At 44.0% G+C, this 25,834-nt stretch overlaps 1 protein-coding gene across 2 annotated transcripts in view; it reads left to right on the top strand.

Moving 5' to 3' along the window:
- SLC9A3 (solute carrier family 9 member A3) overlaps positions 1-25,834 on the top strand; it is a 141,462-nt gene that overhangs the window by 107,472 nt on the left and 8,156 nt on the right. For both annotated transcript variants that reach the window (XM_069759399.1, XM_069759400.1), the window contains exons 9-15: positions 578-648; positions 1,853-1,982; positions 3,301-3,416; positions 3,754-3,883; positions 4,258-4,431; positions 7,717-7,777; positions 21,254-21,361. In XM_069759399.1, coding sequence (XP_069615500.1) covers positions 578-648; positions 1,853-1,982; positions 3,301-3,416; positions 3,754-3,883; positions 4,258-4,431; positions 7,717-7,777; positions 21,254-21,361 — 790 coding nt within the window. The remainder of the gene's footprint in view (positions 1-577; positions 649-1,852; positions 1,983-3,300; positions 3,417-3,753; positions 3,884-4,257; positions 4,432-7,716; positions 7,778-21,253; positions 21,362-25,834) is intronic.

The following is a 25,834-nucleotide window of genomic DNA, read 5'->3' as shown; positions in this document are numbered from 1 at the left end:
ATCAGAAACCACAAGATTTCCAGCAGAACCTGACTCAGGAAACGCTCCGTTATGGGGAGTTTTTGGCTGAGTTTTTGGACAAGTTTTTGCAGCCTTTTGATTGGGCGCTGCTCAGTTTGGAGAGGTTTCCTTCAGGATCCACTTCATGGAAGTGACTGCACTTTCTGTTTATCCACAAGGATTATTCCCAAAACCTTTATAGGAAAAAAAAGCCTCAAAAAGCGCTTCATAGATTTGTCCTAGAAATGAAGGAAGTCATTTTATGCCGTTTTTTGAGGAGGATTTTGGAGAGTTTCAGCTAAAAAAAAAACCACTCCTGAAAAAAACTTAGTGTGAACAAAGCCAAAGGGTGCGGTGCTGCGCACTCCGAGATTTCGGAGCGGAAACTCTCCAATCATAGCGTGCGGTTTATTAACTCTTCGTGGATTTTGGAGAGTTTCTGCTCCAAAAACTTAGCATAAAGGCTCAGCATGAACGCATCCTCATCCCCACTGATCAAAACTTCTGACAAATCTCTGATAGATCAAATCGTTTTCTAAAAAATGCAATAAAAAGTGATTTTCTGTGTTTCCGGAAGGCATTCGATCACATTTGCTCGGCCATCGAAGACGTTTCTGGGCAGATTGGACACAATTACATGAGAGATAAGTAAGAAAAATATCCACGATATTTCTAATCTATTAATATTGTTTGCCTAGAGGGATCAGCAATCGGCTGTCAGGGCATGCTGGGAGTTGTAGTTTCTCAGCAGCTGGAGACTGTTCTTCATTCCCAGTAATGGATATTATGGACACAATGTTACCACTTTGGCGCCACCTGCTGTACATTTATGGTGCTGCAGCTACACACTTCGTACCCGGTGAAACGAATTTGCGGCAAATTTTTTTAGGCAGAGAAATTCGGGAACCGTTCCTTGTTTTTGTTTTTTTTTTAATTTTTGTTTTTTTCCTGCCCCTTTTTCCAACAGCCATAACTTTTTTAATTTTTCCATCCCCATAGCCGTCCGAGGGCTTGTTTTTTTTTTTTTGTTTTTTTTTTTGCAAGATTAGTTGGATTTTTTAAAATGGCATCATTGTTTTTATAATCGGATGCATTGGAAAGCGGAAAAAAAGTGTGTTGAAATTGCAAAAAAAAAAGTGCAATTCCACAACAGTTTTTAAATTTTTTTATTTACCGTGTTCACTATATGGTAAAACTGACCGGTCAATATGATTCCCCAGGTCAGTACGAGTACGCAGATACCAAACATGCATATATTTTTTTTTTAATTTAAGTGGCGAAAAAAAACCCAGAAATTTGTAAGTAAAAAATATTTTGCTTTTGCCGCCATTTTCCCGGGCCCGTAACATTGTTATTTTCCGGATCTGGGGCTGGGTGGGGGCTTATTTTTTTGGACCCCGAACTGATGTTTTTACTGATACCATTTTGGGACAGATATGATCTTTTTGCTATATACATAGGAGGGCTTCATTATAGAGAAAATCACAATCTCCTATGAACACCAGCTAAACGATGCCTTGCACAGGGGTCTTCAGTAGACCCCTGGTTGTCATGGTAAACCATCGGGCGCTCCAAAATCACGTCAATGGCTCGCTGATGGGAGCGTGGAATAACGCGCCCCCCCTGCATGTTAACAGCGGCATTCAACAGGTTAACAGCTGTGGACAGAGCTCTGCTGATAAAGGCACATGATGGCTGATTAAATCAACCATCATGTGCAGGGAAACATGCAGGCTCAAAGTCAAGGACATGACTTTTGTCGTGAAAGGGTGAATGAAAAAGTTTTGGAAAGTCATAAAGAGTAAAGAAAAAAAAAAAGACTTCTAACTCCGCGTCATCTGCTTTCTTCTAGGATTGCAAAGTTTGATGCAAAATTTATGAGCAAAATATTTATGAGAAAATCAGCCCAAAAAACCCAGGACCGAATCCTCAACGTCTTCCATGAGCTGAACATCAAGGATGCAATAAGTTACGTGGCCGAGGTACAGGAGCGCTCGCCATCACTGTCGTTTTTTGGCTTCTCCTTCATTAATGCTCCTTTACATTTGGCAAATGTATTGGTCTCGTTAGGTAGTCAGTGCAATATTCACTTGGGGGGGGGGGGGGGCGCTGATTAATAATTTAATCCAGGATGATTTGATTGGCTTTATGTATCCTGCTCTCTCCTGTGGGTCCTGTGGAGGAACGACACATTCTATTACTTTGTTGTTTGTTTGCTTCTTTTCTGATCAAGAACCTGAAAACCCACAGCAAAATCTCAGAAAATCAGGTCCTTGGATTCCCCATTGCGCACGATACCGTCCATTTGGTGTGACGCATCCTGCGGGTGCACCATCATCTCTCCACTCATAGCCGGCGAATATATAATATATATATATATATATATATATATACTGTATATATATATAATATATATATATATTTGATAGCCTCAACACAAAGTGTTCAAGGCCCCAAAATGATAGCTCACCCAAAAAACAAGTCCTTACATACCTCCATCAAAATAAAAATAAAAAGTTATGGATCTCGGAAAACAAGGAAAAAAATGTTTTTCAAAGTTCAGAATTTTTTTAGCCACATGAATATATATATTTATATTTTTGGGGGGCGACGAGCAGCTATTATGGGGCCTTGAACGCTTTGTATCCAAAAAGACAGCAATTTTGTCCTTATGATTTTTTTTTTCTCTTTACGGCTGTTTTATATTTTCATAGGTTGGACATTTACGAGCATGGCCATACCAAATATGCTTATTTTTATAATATCCCTTTATTTCTGAACTGAGATTAAAGGGTTAATTCAAGGTTTTAGACATTTTTTTTTTACTTAATTTTATTTTTACGCTATTCTTTAGTCCTTTTATGGCACAAATTGACACCCCATTATTTTATCAAGGGGGAAGAAGAGCAGTCGTCGTCACCTAATGGCACGATATTGAGGCTCTGGGAGCCGGAGAATGGGGCTCTGCAGCCCTGTCCTGATTTAGTGGGGGTGTGCATGCTCAGCGTCTGCTCCAGTCATCATCTATGGGTCTGCTGAGTACAGCGCTCGAGTATTTGCCGCAGTCCCATAGATAATGAATAGATCGGAGGTGGAGCAGGTGCCCCTCCGATCGATTCAGGACAGAGCCGCAGAGCCAAACTCTCAGGGTTTCAGAGCCTTCGATCTCGAGACCCCCAGCGATCATCAAGTAATTCCCTATCCTATGACTATAACAACTTGATTTTATTTGGGGGGGATATTGCTTTAAGTAAAAAAAAAATAAATAAATAAAGATTTAATCCTGATTTTATTCTGCAGGGAGAACGAAGAGGCTCATTGGCTTTTATCCGCTCACCGAGCATGGAGAACATGGCGAACGTAGATTTTAGCAGCCCTCGTCCCTCTGTGTCCGAACCCTCCGTTTCCTTCTTCTTGTAAGCTGCCTCCTTGATTTTTCCCCTTTTAAAGCTTCATCACCCCCAAATTCTGTGAATTTTGTTGTGGATTTATGGGAAAATTAAAATAAAAGAGCACATTCTGAAAAAAACGGAAAGGAATGCACGAAACAAGAGCGGAATGACTGTTTTCCCCCCAAAATAATAAGGGTCAATCATATATTTTGATCTATACCCAAATGGTTAAACATAAAAATAAAACCAAAAACAAACCCCCCAAAAATAAAATGTTCTGTAACGCGTCGCTTTTAAATGAACATGACGGGGGGTCGGGTGTTTGGGGAAAGATCACGAGGGCTTCTGTTTTGTGTTTCAGGAGAGAGAACGTTAGCGCCGTCTGCCTGGACATGCAGGCTCTGGAGCAACGGCGGAAAAGCGTAAGAGATCTGGAAGACATGATGAGCCATCATACTCTGCAGCAGTATCTGTACAAACCGAGGAAACAGGTACGTGGACGAGAAGTGCAAAGCTCCGGGGGGCTACCTTCGGCTTGGCTTATGGGGTCTTCATTTCCAGACTTGTTTTAGGTACTCGAGGTCTTACCCCCAGTGATGCCACATTCTAGAGACAGGTTGTAAAGTCACTTTACAAGATGGAAAACCCCTTTAAGAGCATTATGACTACAGAGTGATATTTTTTTACGAAAAGTTTAAAGTTTTAGTTCTAGCACCTTTATCTTAATCTTTCTAACTTTGCTTGTTTCAGTCATTTCCTTTATCTGCTTTAAAATGTCCAGAAAAGAGTCAAACTTTTACGCGACGCATCCTTACAGGTGCACATGTCTGTACGATATATATATGTATGTTTATGTATTTGGCAGCAAAAACACCTCTACAGCCGTCACGAAGTCACAATAGATGATGACGAGGCCCAATCTAAGGAGATATTCCAGAGAACAATGAAGAAGCGTCTGGAATCCTTCAAGACCACGAAATTTGGTCGCAAGCAAACAAAACATATAAATAAGAACTACAAAAGAGATCGTGGACAGAGGGTAAGTAGAGCCGAGTACAGGATCCGCTCCTCTCTCTCTGATCCACAACCCTCCTTTCTCCCCCAAGTGCTTTCCTCCCTATCTACAGCCTGATACATTTCAGCTTTAATGATTGTTAGAGATGAGCAAATATTTTGAAATTGGAAATTTGAAAATTTCGTCAAATTTTTTTCTCCGAAATTTGATTCACTGCATAAGTACTGCATAATCCTCCAATTGCCCTGAAAAGATGTGTGTAACACAACTGTAACACAAAGTCTTAGTAATGTCAAAGTGACCTCAAAATATGGGCATATGGATGGTATTCCATGGTAGCCAAAAACCTGCTTAATACCACGCTGCTATTTAAAATGTAAAAATTGTCCAAAAATTATCCAATTTTGGAGGCAGATACAAACAAAGCTTTATGTTTAATCTATTTTATTAAACATTTTATAAACAAAAAAATATATTATATGAAAAATGATAATATATAGAATCACAGAAAATATCTAGTATTCAAAATGAGAATACCACTCTTAACAGTAAGTCAAACATACCATGGTAGACAATAACTATAACCATATGGCGAGCGCCAACAAGGTATTCAAGAAAGGAAGTGTCCTCTATATTATGTAGAAGAAGCACATTGGATAAGAAAAAGAGGGAAATAGAAAGACAAGGGAAGAAAAAGGAAAAAAAGGGAACAAAAATGGGTTATGGATAAAGGGGTTCTTAAAATCATATATATATTAATGTGGAAATTCTTATGTAACTGTAAAAGTCAGTGGAACAAGTTATGGAAATCAGAAGAATCCTGAAATAATAGATACACAGCTTTATACACAGCTGGTGAACACGGAAGAAGCTGTAGCTTTTTGGCAAGTGGTGGTCCAAAAATTATCCCGGTCTGTGAATTAGCAATAGGTTTGATGTTCGTTGAGTGTAGAATCAATAGTTCTTTAACAAACTGTCCAAAAATGATCCCTTTTTGTGACCAGCAAGAGATTTTCTGTTTGGAAAATAAAGAGGCAATGGATTTTTAAGGAGCAGTTTTGAGTCTATTTACCTACACAGGGTACAGTTCCTAGCAGAAGTACGGCATAGATATTGAACACAATGGAGAGGCAGGAGATGTGTGTAGCTGGGGTAGATGTACAGTAAAGGAGCTGTCTGGCGGTGTAGGGCCAGCTCTGACAGCGGAAGAAACTGCACAGAATATAGATGGACATGTCTTTCTGAATAGGACCAAAGATGGCCGCCCCGGAGAGGCTGAGGATGATCTAATCATTGGCATCAGGAATTAAAGGAATTACGGGAGTTATAGTTGGCACTAATCCATGCCTGAATCATTTAGACAAATGTAAGGTTCTCCACACTTTCAAAGGACCATCTGGTTTGCTTAGTGTGACAAAGCCACCGGCCGCATTGGTGACCCTCTCTAACACTGTACTGGAGACTGCACGCCACAATATGAAAACTGGGCCAATTGTCGCCACTGGTTCAGCCTGATGAGCCAGAAGTACATGGGATCGGGGCTCACGGTATCTGCCGGAGAAAGGACTAGATACGACTGAACTCGGCGGTTCAGCTGGATGATCTCTGTTAGCTGATGTGCATGAGGTTGCATGATTATATATAGGATATGTGCCATGCATTAATGTCAAAAGTGCTAATAATGGTCCCGGAAAAGGCCTGATTTCTGACCAAAAGTTAAGCCAGAACTTCCAAGTTGTGGGATCGAGGCTTGCAGAGTAGGATCCCACAAGAGAGCGACCAAGATCTCGTGATATCTCTTTTTGTACCAATCCAGTGCTACTACATACTTTACAAAGCTGTTACCGAATGGTAATATCATTTCAGCGTGCGACCATTGCCCTCCACTTCCTCCCCACTAATACGCTTGACGGAGGCGAGGCCAGTTGTGACCTGAGGTTGGTAGCACTACTGACCAGATGGATGGTGCCAGTGATCGCTTTGGCTAAGCTGTGAGCTTTGACATCTTCTTACTCTCCGTATTCTCCCCAAATTGGCTGCTGCATTCCTTGCCTTGGCTTTTATACAGGCTATGATAGTGTATACCATATAATGAGAGGTAACATAGTAACATAGTAACATAGTTAGTAAGGCCGAAAAAAGACATTTGTCCATCCAGTTCAGCCTATATTCCATCATAATAAATACCCAGATCTACGTCCTTCTACAGAACCTAATAATTGTATGATACAATATTGTTCTGCTCCAGGAAGACATCCAGGCCTCTCTTGAACCCCTCGACTGAGTTCGCCATCACCACCTCCTCAGGCAAGCAATTCCAGATTCTCACTGCCCTAACAGTAAAGAATCCTCTTCTATGTTGGTGGAAAAACCTTCTCTCCTCCAGACGCAAAGAATGCCCCCTTGTGCCCGTCACCTTCCTTGGTATAAACAGATCCTCAGCGAGATATTTGTATTGTCCCCTTATATACTTATACATGGTTATTAGATCGCCCCTCAGTCGTCTTTTTTCTAGACTAAATAATCCTATTTAGGTGATAGCAGCAAGGCATTATGGGGAAGATTATGTCATTCTTCTCTGCACATTGTGTAAAATGCTGGGGGGATATATTTGGCGATTCGTATAAATCAAATCAAAAATTTTACAGATTTGATGTGCATCAAATTGATTTGCTCATCCCCAGTCATCGTCCGCCCATGGGGCTGATTGTGTGTCTCTAGGATACCTTTACTAGCTCTCATGTAAATGCACAGCTTCATTCCTGGAGTGATTTTCCGTTGTACAGCGCAGGAATGATCTCTTCTCTCTTGCGCTGTCAGACACAGATGCAGAGGACACATAGGATTGTCTGGTTTCCTCCTCACTTCCGCTGCAGTGACATAATCTGTGTTATTCCCTCTTCCTCCTCATGTATTTTCCTCTCTATCTGCAAATTAATATATTTCAGCCTCTATAATCTTCCCTTCCTGAAGGCTTGGATGACTTTCTCCCTCTCTACACACTCGATCAGCTTTGTACAACCTTACTTTCCTCCCTGCTGCAATCTCTAACACTAAGAGAAAGTAGAGTGGAAGGCTGACAGAGCCAGGAACAGTGTCATGTCACATCTATGCCAGAAGCAGCAGGACAACCAGCTATGTGACAGAGTTACACAGACTTTACATCTACAGCATCTGTTATATTTATTGAATGATCTATTATATTTATTTATTATAAAAGCACAATTTAGCATAAACAGCCATATTTCCCATGTGTAACGTGTAAGTGTATTCATCAGATACGTTATATCTTCTTTATTCATTTTCTAGAGAAGCAGCAGTACGGCAATGCTACAGAATGGGAGTATTCCTCATGAAAACCAGATACATGGTAAACATGGATACAATTTGTTTAATACTTTTCGAATTATTTTGCATTATAGTACTTATTTTACTACAGTTGATTTATTTATTACAACTTATAATATTGGTTCCTTTTCTTAATCCCGAGGCCAGGTTCACATAATATGGCATTGATTTGGATTTGCAGCTGAGAGTTTGTCCACATGTGTCAGATTTCCATTTGCAATTTTGATACGTATTATACTACAAGATCTACAGCAGAAATTAAAAACCATGTATTGCTGATAATGATGTGCAGCCTGAACTGCTACAGATCTATAGCTTTTCCATATGCTACTTATATCTGTGGCAGATTTTTCTCAATGACACCAAAAATTAATGTGGACATTTTATATTATGTGAGGACAGGGTTAGAGACTAATAGTATGTAAGGGGTAGTTAACGGGATTCCCCTTTAATAACGATCACTGAATGTAATGCTTTTACAAATGACTCGATTTCCCTTTACAATAGTCTCACAATGCGCTGGTGGTTACAACCATGTGAAGTGGTACAAAAAGCTTGGTGGTTGCAAACACATGGAGTGAAACACTAAGCTTGGTGGTTGCAAACACATGGAGTGAAACAATAAGCTTGGTGGTTACAAACACATGGAGTGATACAATAAGCTTGGTGGTTACAAATACATGGAGTGGAACACTAAGCTTGGTGGTTACAAACACATGGAGTCGTACAATAAGCTTGGTGGTTACAAACACATGGAGTGATACAATAAGCTTGGTGGCTACAAACACTTGGAGTGGCACAATAAGCTTTGTGGTTACAAACACATGGGGTGGCACAATAGGCTTGATGGTTACAACCCCGTGGAGTGGTACAATAAGCTTGGTGGTTACAAACACATGGAGTGGCACAATAAGCTTGGTGGTTACAAACACATGGAGTCGTACAATAAGCTTGGTGGTTACAAACACATGGAGTGGCACAATAAGCTTGTGGTTACAAACACATGGATTGGCACAATAAGCTTGGTGGTTACAAACATATGGAGTGGCACAATAAGCTTGGTGGTTACAAACACATGGAGTGGTGCAATAACCTTGGTGGTTGCAAACACATGGAGTGATACAATAAGATTGGTGGTTACAAACACATGGAGTGCCAAAATAAGCTTGGTGGTTACAAACACATGGAGTGATACAATAAGCTTGGTGGTTACAAACACATGGAGTCGTTCAGTAAGCTTGGTGGTTACAAACACATGGAGTGATACAATAAGCTTGATGGTTACAAACACTTGGAGTGGCACAATAAGCTTGATGGGTACAAACACATGGGGTGGCACAATAAGCTTGGTGCTTACAAACACATGGGGTGGCACAATAAGCTTGATGGTTACAAACACCTGGGGTGGCACAATAAGCTTGGTGGTTACAAACACATAGGGTGGCACAATAGGCTTAGTGGTTACAACCCCGTGGAGTGGTACAATAAGCTTGGTGGTTACAAACACATGAAAGGACACTATAAGCTGGTTGTTGCAGGTCGTACTTGATGGTATCAATCACTTAAATGTTGCGAAACTCAACTTTTTTGCTCACTTTTCAACAGTTTGAGACCATGGACCATGTGTTACTCATCAAGTCCAGTTGCATCTGAAGTAGCTGACATCTTTCACTAGTCCTACATCACCACTGTATGTCTCTTGGAGACTACTTTCACTACAGCCTGCCCCACCTGGGCATCTGCCCTGTTATGGTCTGGTGACCTAGGAGCAGCGGACTGGAGTCCAGGAGACGGACTCTGGAGAAGGTGGTCCCTGTACTGACCGCAAACCCTGAACCTAGCAGCGCAACTAGAAGTAGCCGTGGGGGGTACCTAACACTCCCTAGACCCCTCGACATAGCCTAAGATCTAACTACCCCTAAAGACAGAAACAGGAAACCTATCTTGCCTCAGAGAAAATCCCCAAAGGATAGATAGCCCCCCACAAATATTGACTGTGAGAGGAGAGGGAAATAACATACGCAGACATGAAATCAGAATTTAGCATAGGAGGCCATACTAGCTAAAAAGAAAGAATAGAACAGAGTACTATGCGGTCAGTATTAAAACACTAGAAAATATCCACCACAGAAAATACAAATCACCACATCTGACTAAAGACATGGAGGGTATATCTGCATCTCCAGAGACACAGCTTGGCTGCAAAAAATCCTTCACAGACAAAGCTGGACAAGACAAAAGATGAATATGCACAGAACTATAAGGTCCACAGCAGGTGGACAGCAAAAACAAAGCCAGGACTTATCTTTGTAGAAAAGCACAGCAAACAGGAGAGACCAGCAGGGAAGTGAATCCTCCAAAAACAATGGACAACGGGCAGGGACTAAAGAGTCCTGCAAAGCTATATACCCCAGTCAGTTTTGCAATTAGTAGATACACCTGTCCAATCATGCAGTCCAGGCACAACTGCATTACCCTCTGCAACCACCGGAGGGAGCCCAAAAGCTGAATTCACAACAGTACCCCCCCTTGAGGAGGGGTCACCGAACCCTCACCAGAGCCCCCAGGCCAATCAGGATGAGCCCGATGAAAGATACGAACCAAATCAGCGGCATGGACATCAGAGGCATAAACCCAAGAATTATCCTCCTGGCCATAACCCTTCCATTTGACAAGGTACTGAAGCTTCCGCCTTGAAAAACGAGAATCCAAAATCTTCTCAACAACATATTCCAACTCCCCATCGACCAACACAGGGGCCGGAGGATCAACAGAGGGAACAACGGGCTCCACATATTTCCGCAACAAATATCTATGGAAGACATTATGAATAGCAAAAGAGGCCGGAAGCGCCAGGCGAAAGGACACCGGATTAATAATCTCAGAAATCCTATAAGGACCAATAAATCGAGGCTTAAACTTAGGGGACGAAACCTTCATAGGAACATGACGGGAAGATAACCAAACCAGATCCTCAACCCGAAGCCGGGAACCAACACACCGACGACGGTTAGCAAAACGTTGAGCCTCCTCCTGAGACAGCACCAAATTGTCCACCACATGAGCCCAAATCTGCTGCAACCTGTCGACCACAGAATCCACACCAGGAAGGTCAGAAGGCTCAACCTGCCCAGAAGAAAAACGAGGATGAAAACCAAAATTACAAAAAAAAGGCGAAACCAAAGTAGCCGAACTAGCCCGATTATTAAGGGTAAACTCGGCCAATGGCAAAAAAGCCACCCAATCATCCTGATCAGCAGACACAAAGCATCTCAAATAGGTCTCCAAGGTCTGATTAGTTCGCTCAGTCTGGCCATTTGTCTGAGGATGAAATGCAGAAGAAAAAGACAAATCAATGCCCAGCTCGGCACAAAAGGCCCCCCAAAACCTAGAAACAAACTGGGAACCTCTGTCGGACATAATATTCCCCGGAATACCATGCAAACGTACCACATGCTGAAAAAACAACGGAACCAAATCAGAAGAAGAAGGCAATTTAGGCAAAGGCACCAAATGAACCATCTTAGAAAATCGGTCACAGACAACCCAGATAACCGACATCCTTTGGGAAACAGGAAGATTGGAAATAAAATCCATAGAAATGTGTCCAGGGCCTCTCGGGGACCGGTAATGGTAAAAGCAACCCACTAGCGCGGGAACAGCAAGGCTTAGCCCGCGCACAAATCCCATAGGACTGCACAAAAGAACGCACATCCCGCGACAAAGAAGGCCACCAAAAGGACCTACCAACCAAATCTCTGGTACCAAAAATCCCAGGATGGCCAGCCAACACAGAACAATGAACCTCAGAAATCACTTTACTAGTCCATCTATCAGGAACAAACAGTTTCCCCACTGGACAGCGGTCAGGTTTATCAGCCTGAAATTCCTGAAGAACCCGTCGTAAATCAGGGGAAATGGCAGAAAGGACCACCCCTTCCTTCAGAATGCCAACCGGCTCAAGAACTCCAGGGGAATCAGGAAAAAAACTCCTAGAGAGGGCATCCGCCTTAACATTCTTAGTACCAGGAATGTACGAGACCACAAAATCAAAACGGGAGAAAAACAGGGACCATCAAGCCTGTCTAGGATTCAGCCGTTTGGCAGACTCGAGGTAAATCAGATTCTTATGATCGGTCAGGACTACAATACGGTGCTTGGCCCCCTCAAGCCAATGTCGCCACTCCTCAAATGCCCACTTCATAGCCAACAACTCCCGATTGCCGACATCATAATTGCGTTCCGCAGGTGAAAACTTCCGAGAAAAGAAGGCACACGGTTTCATCAAGGAACCATCAGAATTCCTCTGAGACAAAACGGCCCCTGCCCCAATCTCAGACGCGTCAACCTCAACCTGAAATGGAAGAGAAACATCTGGCTGACGCAACATAGGGGCAGAAGTAAATCGGCATTTAAGCTCCTGAAAGGCAGAAACAGCCGCGGAGGACCAATTCGTCACATCAGCGCCTTTCTTTGTCAAATCGGTCAGAGGTTTAACCACACTGGAGAAGTTGGCAATGAAACGACGGTAAAAATTAGTAAAGCCCTAGAATTTCTGAAGGCTCTTCACAGATGTGGGCTGAATCCAATCATGAAAGCCTGAACCTTAACCAGATCCATTTCTATAGATGAGGGAGAAAAAATTAAACCCAAAAAAGAAACCTTCTGCACTCCAAAGAGGCACTTTGACCCCTTCACAAATAAAGCATTATTACGGAGGATCTGAAATACCATCCTGACCTGTTTCACATGAGACTTCCAATCATTGGAAAAAATCAAAATATCATCCAAATATACAACCATGAATTTATCAAGATAACTCCAAAAGATATCATGCATGAAGGATTGGAACACAGATGGGGCATTAGAGAGTCCGAATGGCATCACAAGGTATTCAAAATGGCCTTCAGGCGTATTAAATGCAGTTTTCCATTCGTCACCCTGCTTAATACGAATAAGATTATATGCCCCTCGAAGGTCAATCTTAGTAAACCAGCTAGCCCCCTTAATCCTAGCAAACAAATCAGTAAGCAAAGGCAAAGGGTATTGAAATTTGACCGTGATCTTATTCAAGAGGCGATAATCAATACAGGGTCTCAAGGAGCCATCCTTCTTGGCTACAAAAAAGAACCCCGCTCCCAACGGTGAAGAAGATGGCCGAATATGCCCCTTCTCCAAAGACTCCTTAATATAGCTCCGCATGGCGGCATGTTCTGGCACAGACAGGTTGAAAGGTCGGCCCTTAGGGAACTTACAACCTGGAATCAAGTCAATAGCACAATCACAGTCCCTATGCGGTGGAAGGGAACTGGATTTGGGCTCATCGAATACATCCTGGAAATCTGACAAAAACTCAGGAATTTCAGAAGAGGGGGAAGAGGAAATTGACATCAAAGGAACATGATCATGAACCCCCTGACAACCCCAACTAGTCACAGACATGGATTTCCAATCTAACACCGGATTATGTAGCTGCAACCATGGAAAACCCAGCACAATATCATCATGCAAATTATGCAACACCAGAAAACGACAATCTTCCTGATGGGCTGGCGCCATGCGCATGGTCAGCTGTGTCCAAAACTGAGGTTTATTTTTAGCCAACGGTGTAGCATCAATGCCCCTTAAAGGAATAGGGTTCTGCAAAGGCTGCAAGGGAAAACCACAACGTCTGGCAAATTCTAAGTCCATTAAGTTCAGAGTGGCGCCTGAATCCACAAATGCCATGACAGAAAATGATGATAATGAGCAGATCAAGGTCACAGATAGCAGAAATTTAGGTTGTATAGTACTGATGGTAACGGAACTAGCGATTCTCTTTGTACGCTTAGGGCAATCAGAGATAACATGAGCAGGATCACCACAGTAAAAACACAGCCTATTCTGACGTCTGAATTCCTGCCGTTCTGTTCTAGTCAAAATCCTATCACACTGCATAGGCTCAGGGCTCTGCTCAGAGGACAACGCCACAGTGTGCACAACTCTGCTCTCGCGCAAGCGCCGATCAATCTGAATGGCCAGAGACATAGAATCACTCAGACCAGCAGGCGTGGGGAACCCCACCATAACATCTTTAACGGATTCAGAAAGACCCTTTCTGAAAATTGCCGCCAAAGCATCCTCATTCCATTTAGTCAGTACAGACCATTTTCTAAATTTCTGGCAATACGATTCTTCCGCTTCTTGACCTTGACACAGGGCCAACAAGATTTTCTCAGCCTGATCCACAGAATTAGGCTCATCATACAACAACCTCAATGCCTGAAAGAAAGAATCAACATTAAGCAAAGCAGGATTGCCAGTTTCCAGGGAAAATGCCCAATCCTGTGGGTCACCACGCAGCAGAGATATGATGATTTTAACCTGCTGAATTGGATCACCAGAAGACCGGGGTCTCAATGCAAAAAACAGTTTACAGTTATTTTTGAAACTCAAAAATTTGGATCTGTCACCAAAGAATAAATCAGGAGTGGGAATCTTAGGTTCTAAGGCAGGAGTCTGAACAATATAATCTGAAATACCCTGTACCCTAGCAGCAAGCTGATCCACCCGAGAAACTAACTCCTGAACATTCATGTTAATACTAGATTCCGTAGCCACCCAGAGATTAAGAGGAAGGAAAACACAAAACAGGCTAAGGAAAAAAAAATGGCTCAAAAGCTTCCCTCCCTTCTTCTGAGATGCAATTAACTCATTGTTGGCCAGTTGTACTGTTATGGTCTGGTGGCCTAGGAGCAGCATGAGATGGACTCTGGAGAAGGTGGTCCCTGTACTGACCGCAAACCCTGAACCTAGCAGCGCAACTAGAAGTAGCTGTGGGGGGTACCTAACACTCCCTAGACCCCTCGACACAGCCTAATATCTAACTTCCCCTAAAGACAGAAACAGGAAACCTATCTTGCTTCAGAGAAAATCCCCAAAGGATAGATAGCTGTTGTGAATTCCGCTCTTGGGCTCCCTCCGGTGGTTGTAAGTGGCACTTTTGTGAGTTCTGCTCTTGGGCTCCCTCTTGTGGTTTCAAGTGGTATGGCTGCTCCTTGGAGTTAGCTGTCATCAACTGCCTCCACTTATTGTCTCTTCTGCTCGGCTATTTAGGCCTGGCTCTTTCCTTCAGCCAGTGCCACTTGTAAATGGTTCCTGGCTGGATTCACATCTCTTTGGATTTCCCTGTTATCCTGACCAGTTCAGCAAAGCTAAGTTTTTGCTTGCTCTTTTCTGTCCATAGATTGTGGACTTATCCGTTCTGTGCTTTCTATGTTTGTCCAGCTTATCAGTATGAATTAATTCTGTCTTGCTGGAAGCTATGGGAAGCAGATTTACCCTCCACACCTTTAGTCAGGTGTGGAGATTTTTGTAAACTCTGCGTGGATTTTTTGTAGTGTTTTATACTGACCGCACAGTATTCCATCCTGTCCTATCTATTTAGCTAGACTGGCCTCCTGTACTCATCCTGGTTTCATTCTGTGTATGTCTTTTCCCTCTCCACTCACAGTCATTATTTGTGGGGGGCTAATCTATCCTTTGGGGATTTTCTCTGAGGCAACATAGCTTTCCTGCTTCTATCTTTAGGGGTAGTTAGCTCTTAGGCTGTGACGAGGTGCATAGGGAGAGATAGGAGCATCCCACAGTTACTTCTAGTGTTGTGTTGAGCTTAGGGACTGCGGTCAGTACAGTTACCACTTCCTTCAGAGCTCGTTCCATGTTGCTCCTAGACCACCGCATCATAACAGTACAAGTGGCCAAAAATGAATTAAATGCATCTCAAAAGAAGGAAAAGAAAGTTCTGAACCATTTTTTTTCTGTGCTCTGGTTTGTCTTTTTTTTCCTCTTGATATCTGGGTGGTTCAGGATATATGCTTTGGCATGAATGTTCAGGGTTTGTTTTCTCGTGAGGATCAACTTGCTGCAAGAGTACAGAGTATCCAGGACTATGTTGTCCAGACTCCGGCTTTAGAGCCTAGAATTCCTACTCCTGATTTGTTTTTTGGGGACAGATCCAAGTTTTTGAACTTTAAAAATAGCTGCAAATTGTTTTTTGCTTTGAAACCCCGTTCTTCTGGTGATCCCATTCAGCAAGTAAAAATCATCATATCCTTGCTGCGTGGTGACCCTCAAGACTGGGCTTTTTCTCTTGAAACAGGGGATCCGGCATTATTGAATGTTGATGCATTTTTTCAAGCGCTCGGATTATTGTATGACAAACCTAATTCTGTGGATCATGCAGAAAAAACCCTGGTGGCCTTGTATCAAGGTCAGGAAGCGGCAGAGTTATACTGCCAGAAATTTAGAAAATGGTCTGTGCTCACTAAATGGAATGAAGAGGCTCTGGCTGCTATTTTCAGAAAAGGTCTTTCTGAAGCCCTTAAAGATGTTATGGTGGGCTTTCCTACGCCTCCCGGTTTGAGCGAATCTATGTCTCTAGCCATTCAGATTGATCGGCGTCTGCGCGAGCGCAAAGCTGTGCACCATATGGCAGTGTCCTCAGAGCAGAGTCCTGAACCTATGCAATGTGATAGAATTTTGACTAGAACAGAACGGCAGGAATTCAGACGTCAGAATAGGCTGTGTTTTTACTGTGGTGATCCTGCTCATGTTATCTCTGATTGCCCTAAGCGTACTAAGAGAGTCGCTAGGTCTGTTACCATTAGTACTATACAGCCTAAATTTCTCTTATCTGTGACCCTGATTTGCTCATTGTTGTCCTTTTCTGTCATGGCATTTGTGGATTCAGGCGCTGCCCTGAACTTAATGGACTTAGAATTCGCCAGGTGCTGTGGTTTTTCCTTGCAGCCTTTGCAGAGCCCTATTCCTTTGAGGGGCATTGATGCTACACCCTTGGCCAAGGATAAACCTCAGTACTGGACACAGATGACTATGTACATGGCTCCAGCACATCAGGAAGATTGCAGTTTTCTGGTATTGCATAACCTGCATGATGTTGTTGTACTGGGTTTTCCATGGTTACAGGAACATAATCCGGTGCTGGATTGGAAAACTATGTCGGTGACTAGTTGGGGTTGTTAAGGGGTACATAGTGACGTTCCTTTGATGTCAATTTCCTCTTCCCCCTCTTCTGAGGTCCCTGAGTTTTTGTCGGATTTCCAGGATGTATTTGATGAGCCCAAGTCCAGTTCCCTTCCTCCGCACAGGGACTGTGATTGTGCTATTAACTTGATTCCTGGTTGCAAGTTCCCTAAGGGCCGACTTTTCAATCTGTCTGTGCCAGAGCATGCCGCCATGCGGAGTTATGTTAAGGAGTCTTTGGAGAAGGGGCATATTCGGCCCTCTTCGTCACCATTGGGAGCGGGTTTCTTTTTTGTTGCTAAGAAGGATGGCTCCTTGAGACCCTGTATTGATTATCGTCTTCTTAATAAGATCACGGTCAAATTCCAATACCCCTTGCCTTTGCTTACTGATTTATTTGCTCAGATTAAGGGGGCTAGTTGGTTTACTAAGATTGACCTCCGAGGGGCATATAATCTTGTTCGTATTAAACAGGGTGACGAATGGAAAACTGCATTTAATACGCCCGAAGGCCATTTTGAATACCTTGTGATGCCATTTGGGCTCTCTAATGCTCCATCTGTGTTCCAGTCTTTCATGCATGATATTTTCCGCGATTATCTTGATAAATTCATGGTCGTATATTTGGATGATATTTTGATTTTTTCCGATGATTGGGAGTCTCATGTGAAGCAGGTCAGGATGGTGTTCCAGATCCTTCGTGATAATGCTTTGTTTGTGATGGGGTCTAAGTGCCTATTCAGAGTTCAGAAGGTCTCTTTTTTGGGTTTTATTTTTTCTCCCTCGTCTATAGAAATTGATCCTGTTAAGGTCCAAGCTATTCATGACTGGATCCAACCCACATCTGTGAAGGGCCTTCAAAAATTTTTGGGCTTTGCTAATTTCTATCGCCGTTTCATTGCCAACTTTTCCAGTATGGTTAAGCCCCTTACTGATTTGACGAAGAAAGGCGCTGATGTGACGAATTGGTCCTCTGCGGCTGTTGAGGCCTTTCAGGAGCTTAAACGCCGATTTACTACTGCCCCTGTGTTGCGTCAGCCGGATGTTTCTCTTCCTTTTCAGGTTGAGGTCGACGCTTCTGAGATTGGGGCAGGGGCCGTTTTGTCTCAGAGGGAGTCTGATGGTTCTTTGATGAAACCGTGTGCTTTTTTTTCCAGAAAGTTTTCGCCTGCGGAACGCAATTATGATGTCGGCAATCGGGAGTTGTTGGCTATGAAGTGGGCGTTTGAGGAGTGGCGACATTGGCTTGAGGGAGCTAAACACCGCGTTGTGGTCCTGACCGATCATAAGAATCTGATTTACCTTGAGTCGGCCAAGCGGCTGAATCCTAGACAGGCTCGATGGTCCCTGTTTTTCTCCCGTTTTGATTTTGTGGTTTCGTATCTTCCGGGATCTAAGAATGTTAAGGCTGATGCCCTCTCTAGGAGTTTTTCGCCTGATTCTCGTGGAGTCGTTGAGACGGTTGGCATTCTTAAGGAGGGGGTGATTCTTTCTGCTATCTCCCCTGATTTGCGGCGGGTGCTTCAGGAATTTCAGGCTGATAGGCCTGACCGCTGTCCAGTGGGGAAGCTGTTTGTTCCTGATAGATGGACAAGTAAGGTAATTTCTGAGGTTCATTGTTCAGTGTTGGCTGGTCATCCTGGGATTTTTGGTACCAGAGATTTGGTTGCTAGGTCCTTTTGGTGGCCTTCCTTGTCGCGCGATGTGCGTGCTTTTGTGCAGTCCTGTGGGACTTGCGCCTGGGCCAAGCCTTGCTGTTCCCACGCTAGTGGGTTGCTTTTGCCTTTGCCGGTCCTTGAGAGGCCCTGGACGCATATTTCCATGGATTTTATTTCGGATCTTCCTGTTTCCCAGAAGATGTCTGTTATCTGGGTTGTTTGTGACCGGTTCTCTAAAATGGTCCATCTGGTACCTTTGCCTAAGTTGCCTTCCTCCTCAGATCTGGTTCCATTATTTTTTCAGCATGTGGTTCGTTTGCATGGCATTCCGGAGAATATTGTGTCTGACAGAGGTTCCCAGTTTGTCTCTAGATTTTGTCGGGCCTTTTGTGCTAGGATGGGCATTGATTTGTCTTTTTCTTCGGCGTTTCATCCTCAGACTAATGGCCAAACTGAGCGAACTAATCAGACCTTGGAGACCTATTTGAGATGCTTTGTGTCTGCTGATCAGGATGATTGGGTGTCTTTCTTGCCGTTGGCCGAGTTTGCCCTTAATAATCGGGCTAGTTCGGCTACTTTGGTTTCACCTTTCTTTTGTAATTTTGGTTTTGATCCTCGTTTTTCTTCTGGGCAGGTTGAGCCTTCTGATTGTCCTGGTGTTGATTCTGTGGTGGACAGGCTGCAGCAGATTTGGACTCATGTGGTGGACAATTTGACGTTGTCTCAGGAAAGGGCTCAACGTTTTGCTAACCGCCGTCGGTGTGTTGGTCCCCGGCTTCGTGTGGGGGATTTGGTTTGGTTGTCTTCTCGTCATGTTCCTATGAAGGTTTCTTCCCCTAAGTTTAAGCCTCGGTTTATTGGTCCTAATAAAATTTCTGAAATTATTAATCCGGTGTCTTTTCGTTTGGCTCTTCCAGCCTCTTTTGCCATTCATAATGTTTTCCATAGATCTTTGTTGCGGAGATATGTGGTGCCCGTTATTCCCTCGGTTGACCCTCCTGCCCTGGTGTTGGTTGAGGGAGAGTTGGAATATGAGGTTGAGAAGATTTTGGATTCTCGTTCTTCGAGGCGAGGCTTCAGTATCTTGTCAAGTGGAAGGGTTATGGCCAGGAGGATAATTCTTGGGTTGTTGCCTCCGATGTCCATGCCACCGATTTGGTTCATGCTTTTCATTTGGCTCGTCCTGATCGGCCTGGGGGCTCTGGTGAGGGTTCCGTGACCCCTCCTCAAGGGGGGGTACTGTTGTGAATTCCGCTCTTGGGCTCCCTCCGGTGGTTGTAAGTGGCACTTTTGTGAGTTCTGCTCTTGGGCTCCCTCTTGTGGTTTCAAGTCGTATGGCTGCTCCTTGGAGTTAGCTGTCATCAGCTGCCTCCACTTATCGTCTCTTCTGCTCGGCTATTTAGGCCTGGCTCTTTTTTTCAGCCAGTGCCACTTGTAAATGGTTCCTGGTTGGATTCACATCTCTTTGGATTTCCCTGTTATCCTGACCAGTTCAGCAAAGCTAAGTTTTTGCTTGCTCTTTTCTGTCCATAGATTGTGGACTTATTCGTTCTGTGCTTTCTATGTTTGTCCAGCTTATCAGTATGAATTAATTCTGTCTTGCTGGAAGCTCTGGGAAGCAGATTTACCCTCCACACCTTTAGTCAGGTGTGGAGATTTTTGTAAACTCTGCGTGGATTTTTTGTAGTGTTTTATACTGACCGCACAGTATTCCATCCTGTCCTATCTATTTAGCTAGACTGGCCTCCTGTACTCATCCTGGTTTCATTCTGTGTATGTCTTTTCCCTCTCCACTCACAGTCATTATTTGTGGGGGGCTAATCTATCCTTTGGGGATTTTCTCTGAGGCAAGATAGCTTTCCTGCTTCTATCTTTAGGGGTAGTTAGCTCTTAGGCTGTGACGAGGTGCATAGGGAGAGTTAGGAGCATCCCACGGCTACTTCTAGTGTTGTGTTGAGCTTAGGGATTGCGGTCAGTACAGATACCACTTCCTTCAGAGCTCGTTCCATGTTGCTCCTAGACCACCGCATCATAACAGATAGCCCCCCACAAATATTGACTGTGAGAGGAGAGGGAAATAACATACGCAGACATGAAATCAGAATTTAGTATAGGAGGCCATACTAGCTAAAAAGAAAGAATAGAACAGAGTACTATGCGGTCAGTATTAAAACACTAGAAAATATCCACCACAGAAAATACAAATCACCACATCTGACTAAAGACATGGAGGGTATATCTGCATCTCCAGAGACACAGCTTGGCTGCAAAAAATCCTTCACAGACAAAGCTGGACAAGACAAAACATGAATATGCACAGCAAACAGGAGAGACCAGCAGGGAAGTGAATCCTCCAAAAACAATGGACAACTGGCAGGGACTAAAGAGTCCTGCAAAGCTATATACCCCAGTCAGTTTTGCAATTAGTAGATACACCTGTCCAATCCTGCAGTCCAGGCACAACTGCATTACCCTCTACAACCACCCGAGGGAGCCCAAAAGCTGAATTCACAACATTGCCCCGAGCCTTGGTGGGTCCCCATGAATGCTGGGCTATAGTCACATATACAGTCTGGTAATTGCTTCCTTTCACGAGTGCCACCTTTTGCCTTCCTGCAGATACCATAGTAATTAAGCCTCCACCTATGCAAAGAGAAAACAGCAGTATCTATAAATGTATGAAAAACATTTTTCCTTTCATATTTCTTATCCTGCAAGTGCATGATGTGAAAACATATATGACTATTTTTTCTAGCATTGGGTGACACTGCACAACCCTGGAATTGTAAGTTTATTGTAAATTTCTTCTTTTACAGAAATGGACCTAGGGCCAGAGGATACTGCTGAGTATGATAACCAGCTTGATGGCACTATCACATTTTTAGCAAAAATAACAGAAAGAGGAAAAACAGAACCAGCACTTGGTAATATATACTTTATTTCTATGCATTATTATTGGAGGCCAGTTCAAACAAGTAGGGATTATCCAAAGTGGAAAAACATGCAGATAATTATTTTAAGGGAATTTGTCATCAGTGAATGACCTCTTTTTAATGTTTATATTAATGTACTAAATATTTTTTGTTCACTTTCCTATGCCCCTCTTGAACTCTAGATATTTAAAAAAATTACTTGAAAAGTTTTATTATTTTCACACAGCTGCTAAACAGAGGCGTACATAGAATTCATAGAGCCCCATAGCAAGAGTATGTATTGGACACCCCCTTCCCCCACAAACACCCTCCCTTTCATAGCCCCCATACAGTATGATAAATGCCCCCACACGCTGGTATCAATGCATCACTGAACTGCAACCCGGACTTATGGACTATTAGTAAAGCCTCCTGATGAACCATGTATGGCGAAACGCGTCGGACTACGGATTGGTAGCTGTATGGGGTTTATACATCTGGTTTGGGGGTGATGACCCCAGTGGTGCTTGTGGCAGATATATACCTATCATTGATGAGATGTGTACCCACATATGAGGTCTATCTTTTCACATTTTTTGACTACTAGGGTACACTAGGGTTTCCAAGGTATAGTCATTGGGGAGCGAAAGCGCTGTTGCGTGTTTTCTTTAGGGCTGTGTTGCGTGTTTTCTTTAGGGAGCCAACCTCCGCAGCTAGGTAGGGCATTTTGTAGGGTCTATCCTCACAGGGAAAGGATATCACACCATATTATATTTTGAGTTGTGCTCGTCTCCTGGTGTGCCCTCATTTTCTTGGTTATGTACATCTTATACTGTATTGACACTTGTGATCTGTGTGCCAGTTGTTTTTGGGGTATTAAGGGAAACGTTTATTTCTGTTGTACAAATAAAGTATATGTATATTTTTTATAGAATTTTTTTCATGTTAGATTTTGCATATACTCTTTACTTTCCAACTACTTTTTGTTAGTCTAAATGCCTACACACAATATGATACCCCAGAGTGAAAACCTCCACACAGTATATCCCTGCAGAACTCCCCCCACACATAGTATGATGCCCCCACAGTCCCCCACACAGTATAATAGCCTTCCATATGGCATGATGGCCCCTACAGGTCCCTATATAGAATAATAGCCCCTTCAGCCCTCCATACAGTATAATGGTCCCATAGCCCACCATACAGTATGATGCTCCAACATTTCCCCGCACAGTATAATTGACTTCCATAAAGTATGTTGGCGGGGGCGTGGCCTGAGAGCTCATGTGAGCGGACGTGCGGCTGTGAGCTCCCGCCGCTGTACATTCTAAAATCCTGCAGAGCCGCTGCTGTTTGGTCCCTGCGGGGGGCTTACCGGCTGCGGGGAGACTTGGAGGGTCCGGCGGTGTTGAGCGGTGGTGCTGGAGCCGGCGAATATGACCAGGAGACGGCAGAAGGACGCGGGAGCCGGGGATGCAGGCGCAATCCAAGATGGCGCCGACACGAGGGAGAAGGCAGACAAGGAGAACGCCGCATGTAGAAAGCGCATGGAGGTAGCGGCAAAGCTCCAGCAGTTTGCGAGAGCGGAGGCCGCAGAGGAGGGAGCCGGAGCTGATACCGAAGAGGAGGAGGAGGAGGAGAGCCCAGCAGGAGAACATGAGGTACAACAGGGGAGAAAGGAGAGTAAAATGGCGGTGGCAGAAGGGGGACCCGAGGAAATGGCGCCAGAAGCTGAGCCTACCCTAAGAGACGTTTTTGCGCTAGTCTCTTCATGTAAACAGTCTCTGACCTTACAGATACAGGAGGTTAAGGGAGACACAGCCCAGATAAACGCAGCCATGCAGAAGATTGACAAACGTGTGGGGGAGGTAGAGGAGAGAGTGAGCTCTGCAGAAGACCATATAGTGCAGCTGCAAAAAGCAGAGAAAAAGTTCACTCAAGCAATAGCTGAATTGGCGGCGAAAAATGAGGACCTTGAGAACAGGTCCAGAAGAAATAATATTCGCATAGTGGGCATCCCTGAAAAAGCTGAAGGGAGGAATCCAACGGAATATATTGAAAAATGGCTGTTAGAAACATTTGGAGATATGGCGCTAACAAAAGTGTTCGCGGTAGAAAGAGCGCATAGGGTCCCGCCGAAACCACCTGTCCCTGGAGCGAATCCCCGTACCATGCTAGCCAAAATTCTAAACTATAGAGACAGAGACATTATCCTGAGGAAGGCCAGAGACATGACGGATCTGACAGTTGAAGGCCAGAAGATTGCTATCTACCCAGACTATTCTACTCTGGTGCAGAGACAACGGATGATGTTCACGGGTATCAAGAGACGGCTGAGGGAGCTGGGAGTGCAGTACTCCATGATGTTTCCAGCAAGACTGAGGGTGGTGGCGTTTGATAAAATTCATTTTTTTCAGAAGCCGGAGGACGCTACCCAGTGGATCGACATTAATGCTAAAAAGCTTAATGGAAAAGGAGACTGAAACTGTGGGAAGAGTCTGATCTTGGTTACTTATCTGTCAGTTGGCAAAGAGTCATGTGATTGACAACTCAGGAGGTGTGGGGGGTGAAGAAGGGAGCTGGATTGTATTCAGTTAAAGTTAAAGGGATGGTGTAATGGTTGCTGGGAAAGGGGGAGGAAGGGTATGCGGCATATTTTAAATGTATGCAGGTTTCTTGCGTGTGTAAATAATTCTACGTTAAAATGTTTTGAGATACGTTATTTTTCAAAATGTCTGAAATCCTGTTATGTACAGTGGTGGGAGGAGGGTTGGGAAGGTAATGCCAAACGGAGTGTTCGCTATGGGCGATGATGCCCCACTCTTGAAAAGAGGTGGAGTGGTTAGATGTGAGGGGGGAAGGGTGGGAGGGGGAGTTGGGAGGGGGGGGGGGAGGGTAGTTAGACAGCTTGGGCTCAAAATTGACGATACTTATAGTGAAGATGAGCCAAGTGATGGGGACCTGTTTTAAGATTTTGTGCTGGAATGTGAGAGGCCTAGGGGAGAAATCTAGACGTGCCGCGTGTTTGCAATATGCAAGAGACCAACGGGCCTCAATGATATGCTTGCTGGAGACGCATTTGGTAAGGGAGAAGGTGGATGTCCTGAATAGACGGTGGATCCAGAAGGGTTATCATTCTACCTTCTCCACGTATGCAAGAGGAGTCTCAATCTTGGTTCCAGCGGGAGTTCAGTATGAGGAGGTGAAGGTTTGTGTGGATGTGGATGGGCAGTACGTACTAATACAGTGTATATTGTATGGAGTGATGATGTGTGTTGCAGCGATGTATATTCCGCCTCCCTACTCTAGCAGGAAAATTAGAGAAGTAATGGAGCGAGTGGAAAGATGGGGGCCGGCACCGTTAATAATTATCGGGGATCTAAATAACATCTGTGATGAATATTGGGATAAAAATAAAAATACTCAGAATAGGTCGGAGGGACACATAACAACATTTGGCACCTATATACAGGAGATGGGTATGATTGATCTTTGGAGGGTTAGACATATTGGGGAGAGAGGGTACTCATGTTATTCACTGGCGCATGCCACGCTCTCTAGGATTGATATGGCTCTGGGTAACAGGATTTTGGACACGTTGGTTGGGGAGGTGAGATATCTGCCAAGGGCCTTGTCGGACCATAGTCCAATTGAAGTAGAAGTTAGATTGGAGGGGGCACGTTCGACAAGTGGGAGAGAATGGAAGATTCATCCCAATTGGTTACAGAGTATTGAGTTGGAAAGTATAGGACGGGAGGTAGCGGAATTCTTTCTCTTAAATGATGGAAGTACTGATGCTCTTACGATTTGGGATGCAATGAAGGCGTATCTGAAGGGACTACTGTTTAGGGACATTAGTAGGTGTAAGCGGAGGACGAGAGAGGCAGAAAAAGTGGCAGTTGAGGAGTTGAAGGAAGCAGAAGATGGGATGGCTATGCTGGGAACCCCTGAGGCAGAGAGAAGGATGAAAAACGCACAAGATCATTTGGAAAAAATTCTGTTAGGCAAAGCCGAGAGGAAGCGGGATTTCCAAAGGGTATTGTTCTATCAGGAGGGAGAAACAGTGGGACATATGCTGTCGGTAGTGGCTGCTGCTCAGAGAGGTTCTTCATATATACATTCTTTGGACTCTGCTAGTGGAGGTAAAATAACGGAAACGCCTGAAATCTTGAGAGCCTTCGCGGACTTCTATGCAGATTTGTATTCCTCTCGGGTTGGTGAATCGGTCGAGGATACATTGACTTTCTTGGAGGGTCTGGATCTGCCGAGACTGAGTGAGGCAGATAGGGAGAGCCTTGAGGCCCCTATCACTGAGGAGGAATTGAGTCGGGCATTGATGTCTATGGCTAATGGGAAGGCGCCTGGGGTCGATGGGCTACCCGCTGAGATCTATAAAGGGTTGGCAGAAGTGTTGATTCCTAGATTAAAAATGGTATTGGAGGAAGCTAGGTCCTGTGGGCGCTTGCCAGCCTCTATGAGAGAGGC

This window comes from Ranitomeya imitator, chromosome 3, assembly GCF_032444005.1.
Source record: "Ranitomeya imitator isolate aRanImi1 chromosome 3, aRanImi1.pri, whole genome shotgun sequence".
Classification (NCBI taxonomy): domain Eukaryota; kingdom Metazoa; phylum Chordata; class Amphibia; order Anura; family Dendrobatidae; genus Ranitomeya; species Ranitomeya imitator.
This window is presented reverse-complemented; position numbering and strand designations above follow the sequence as displayed.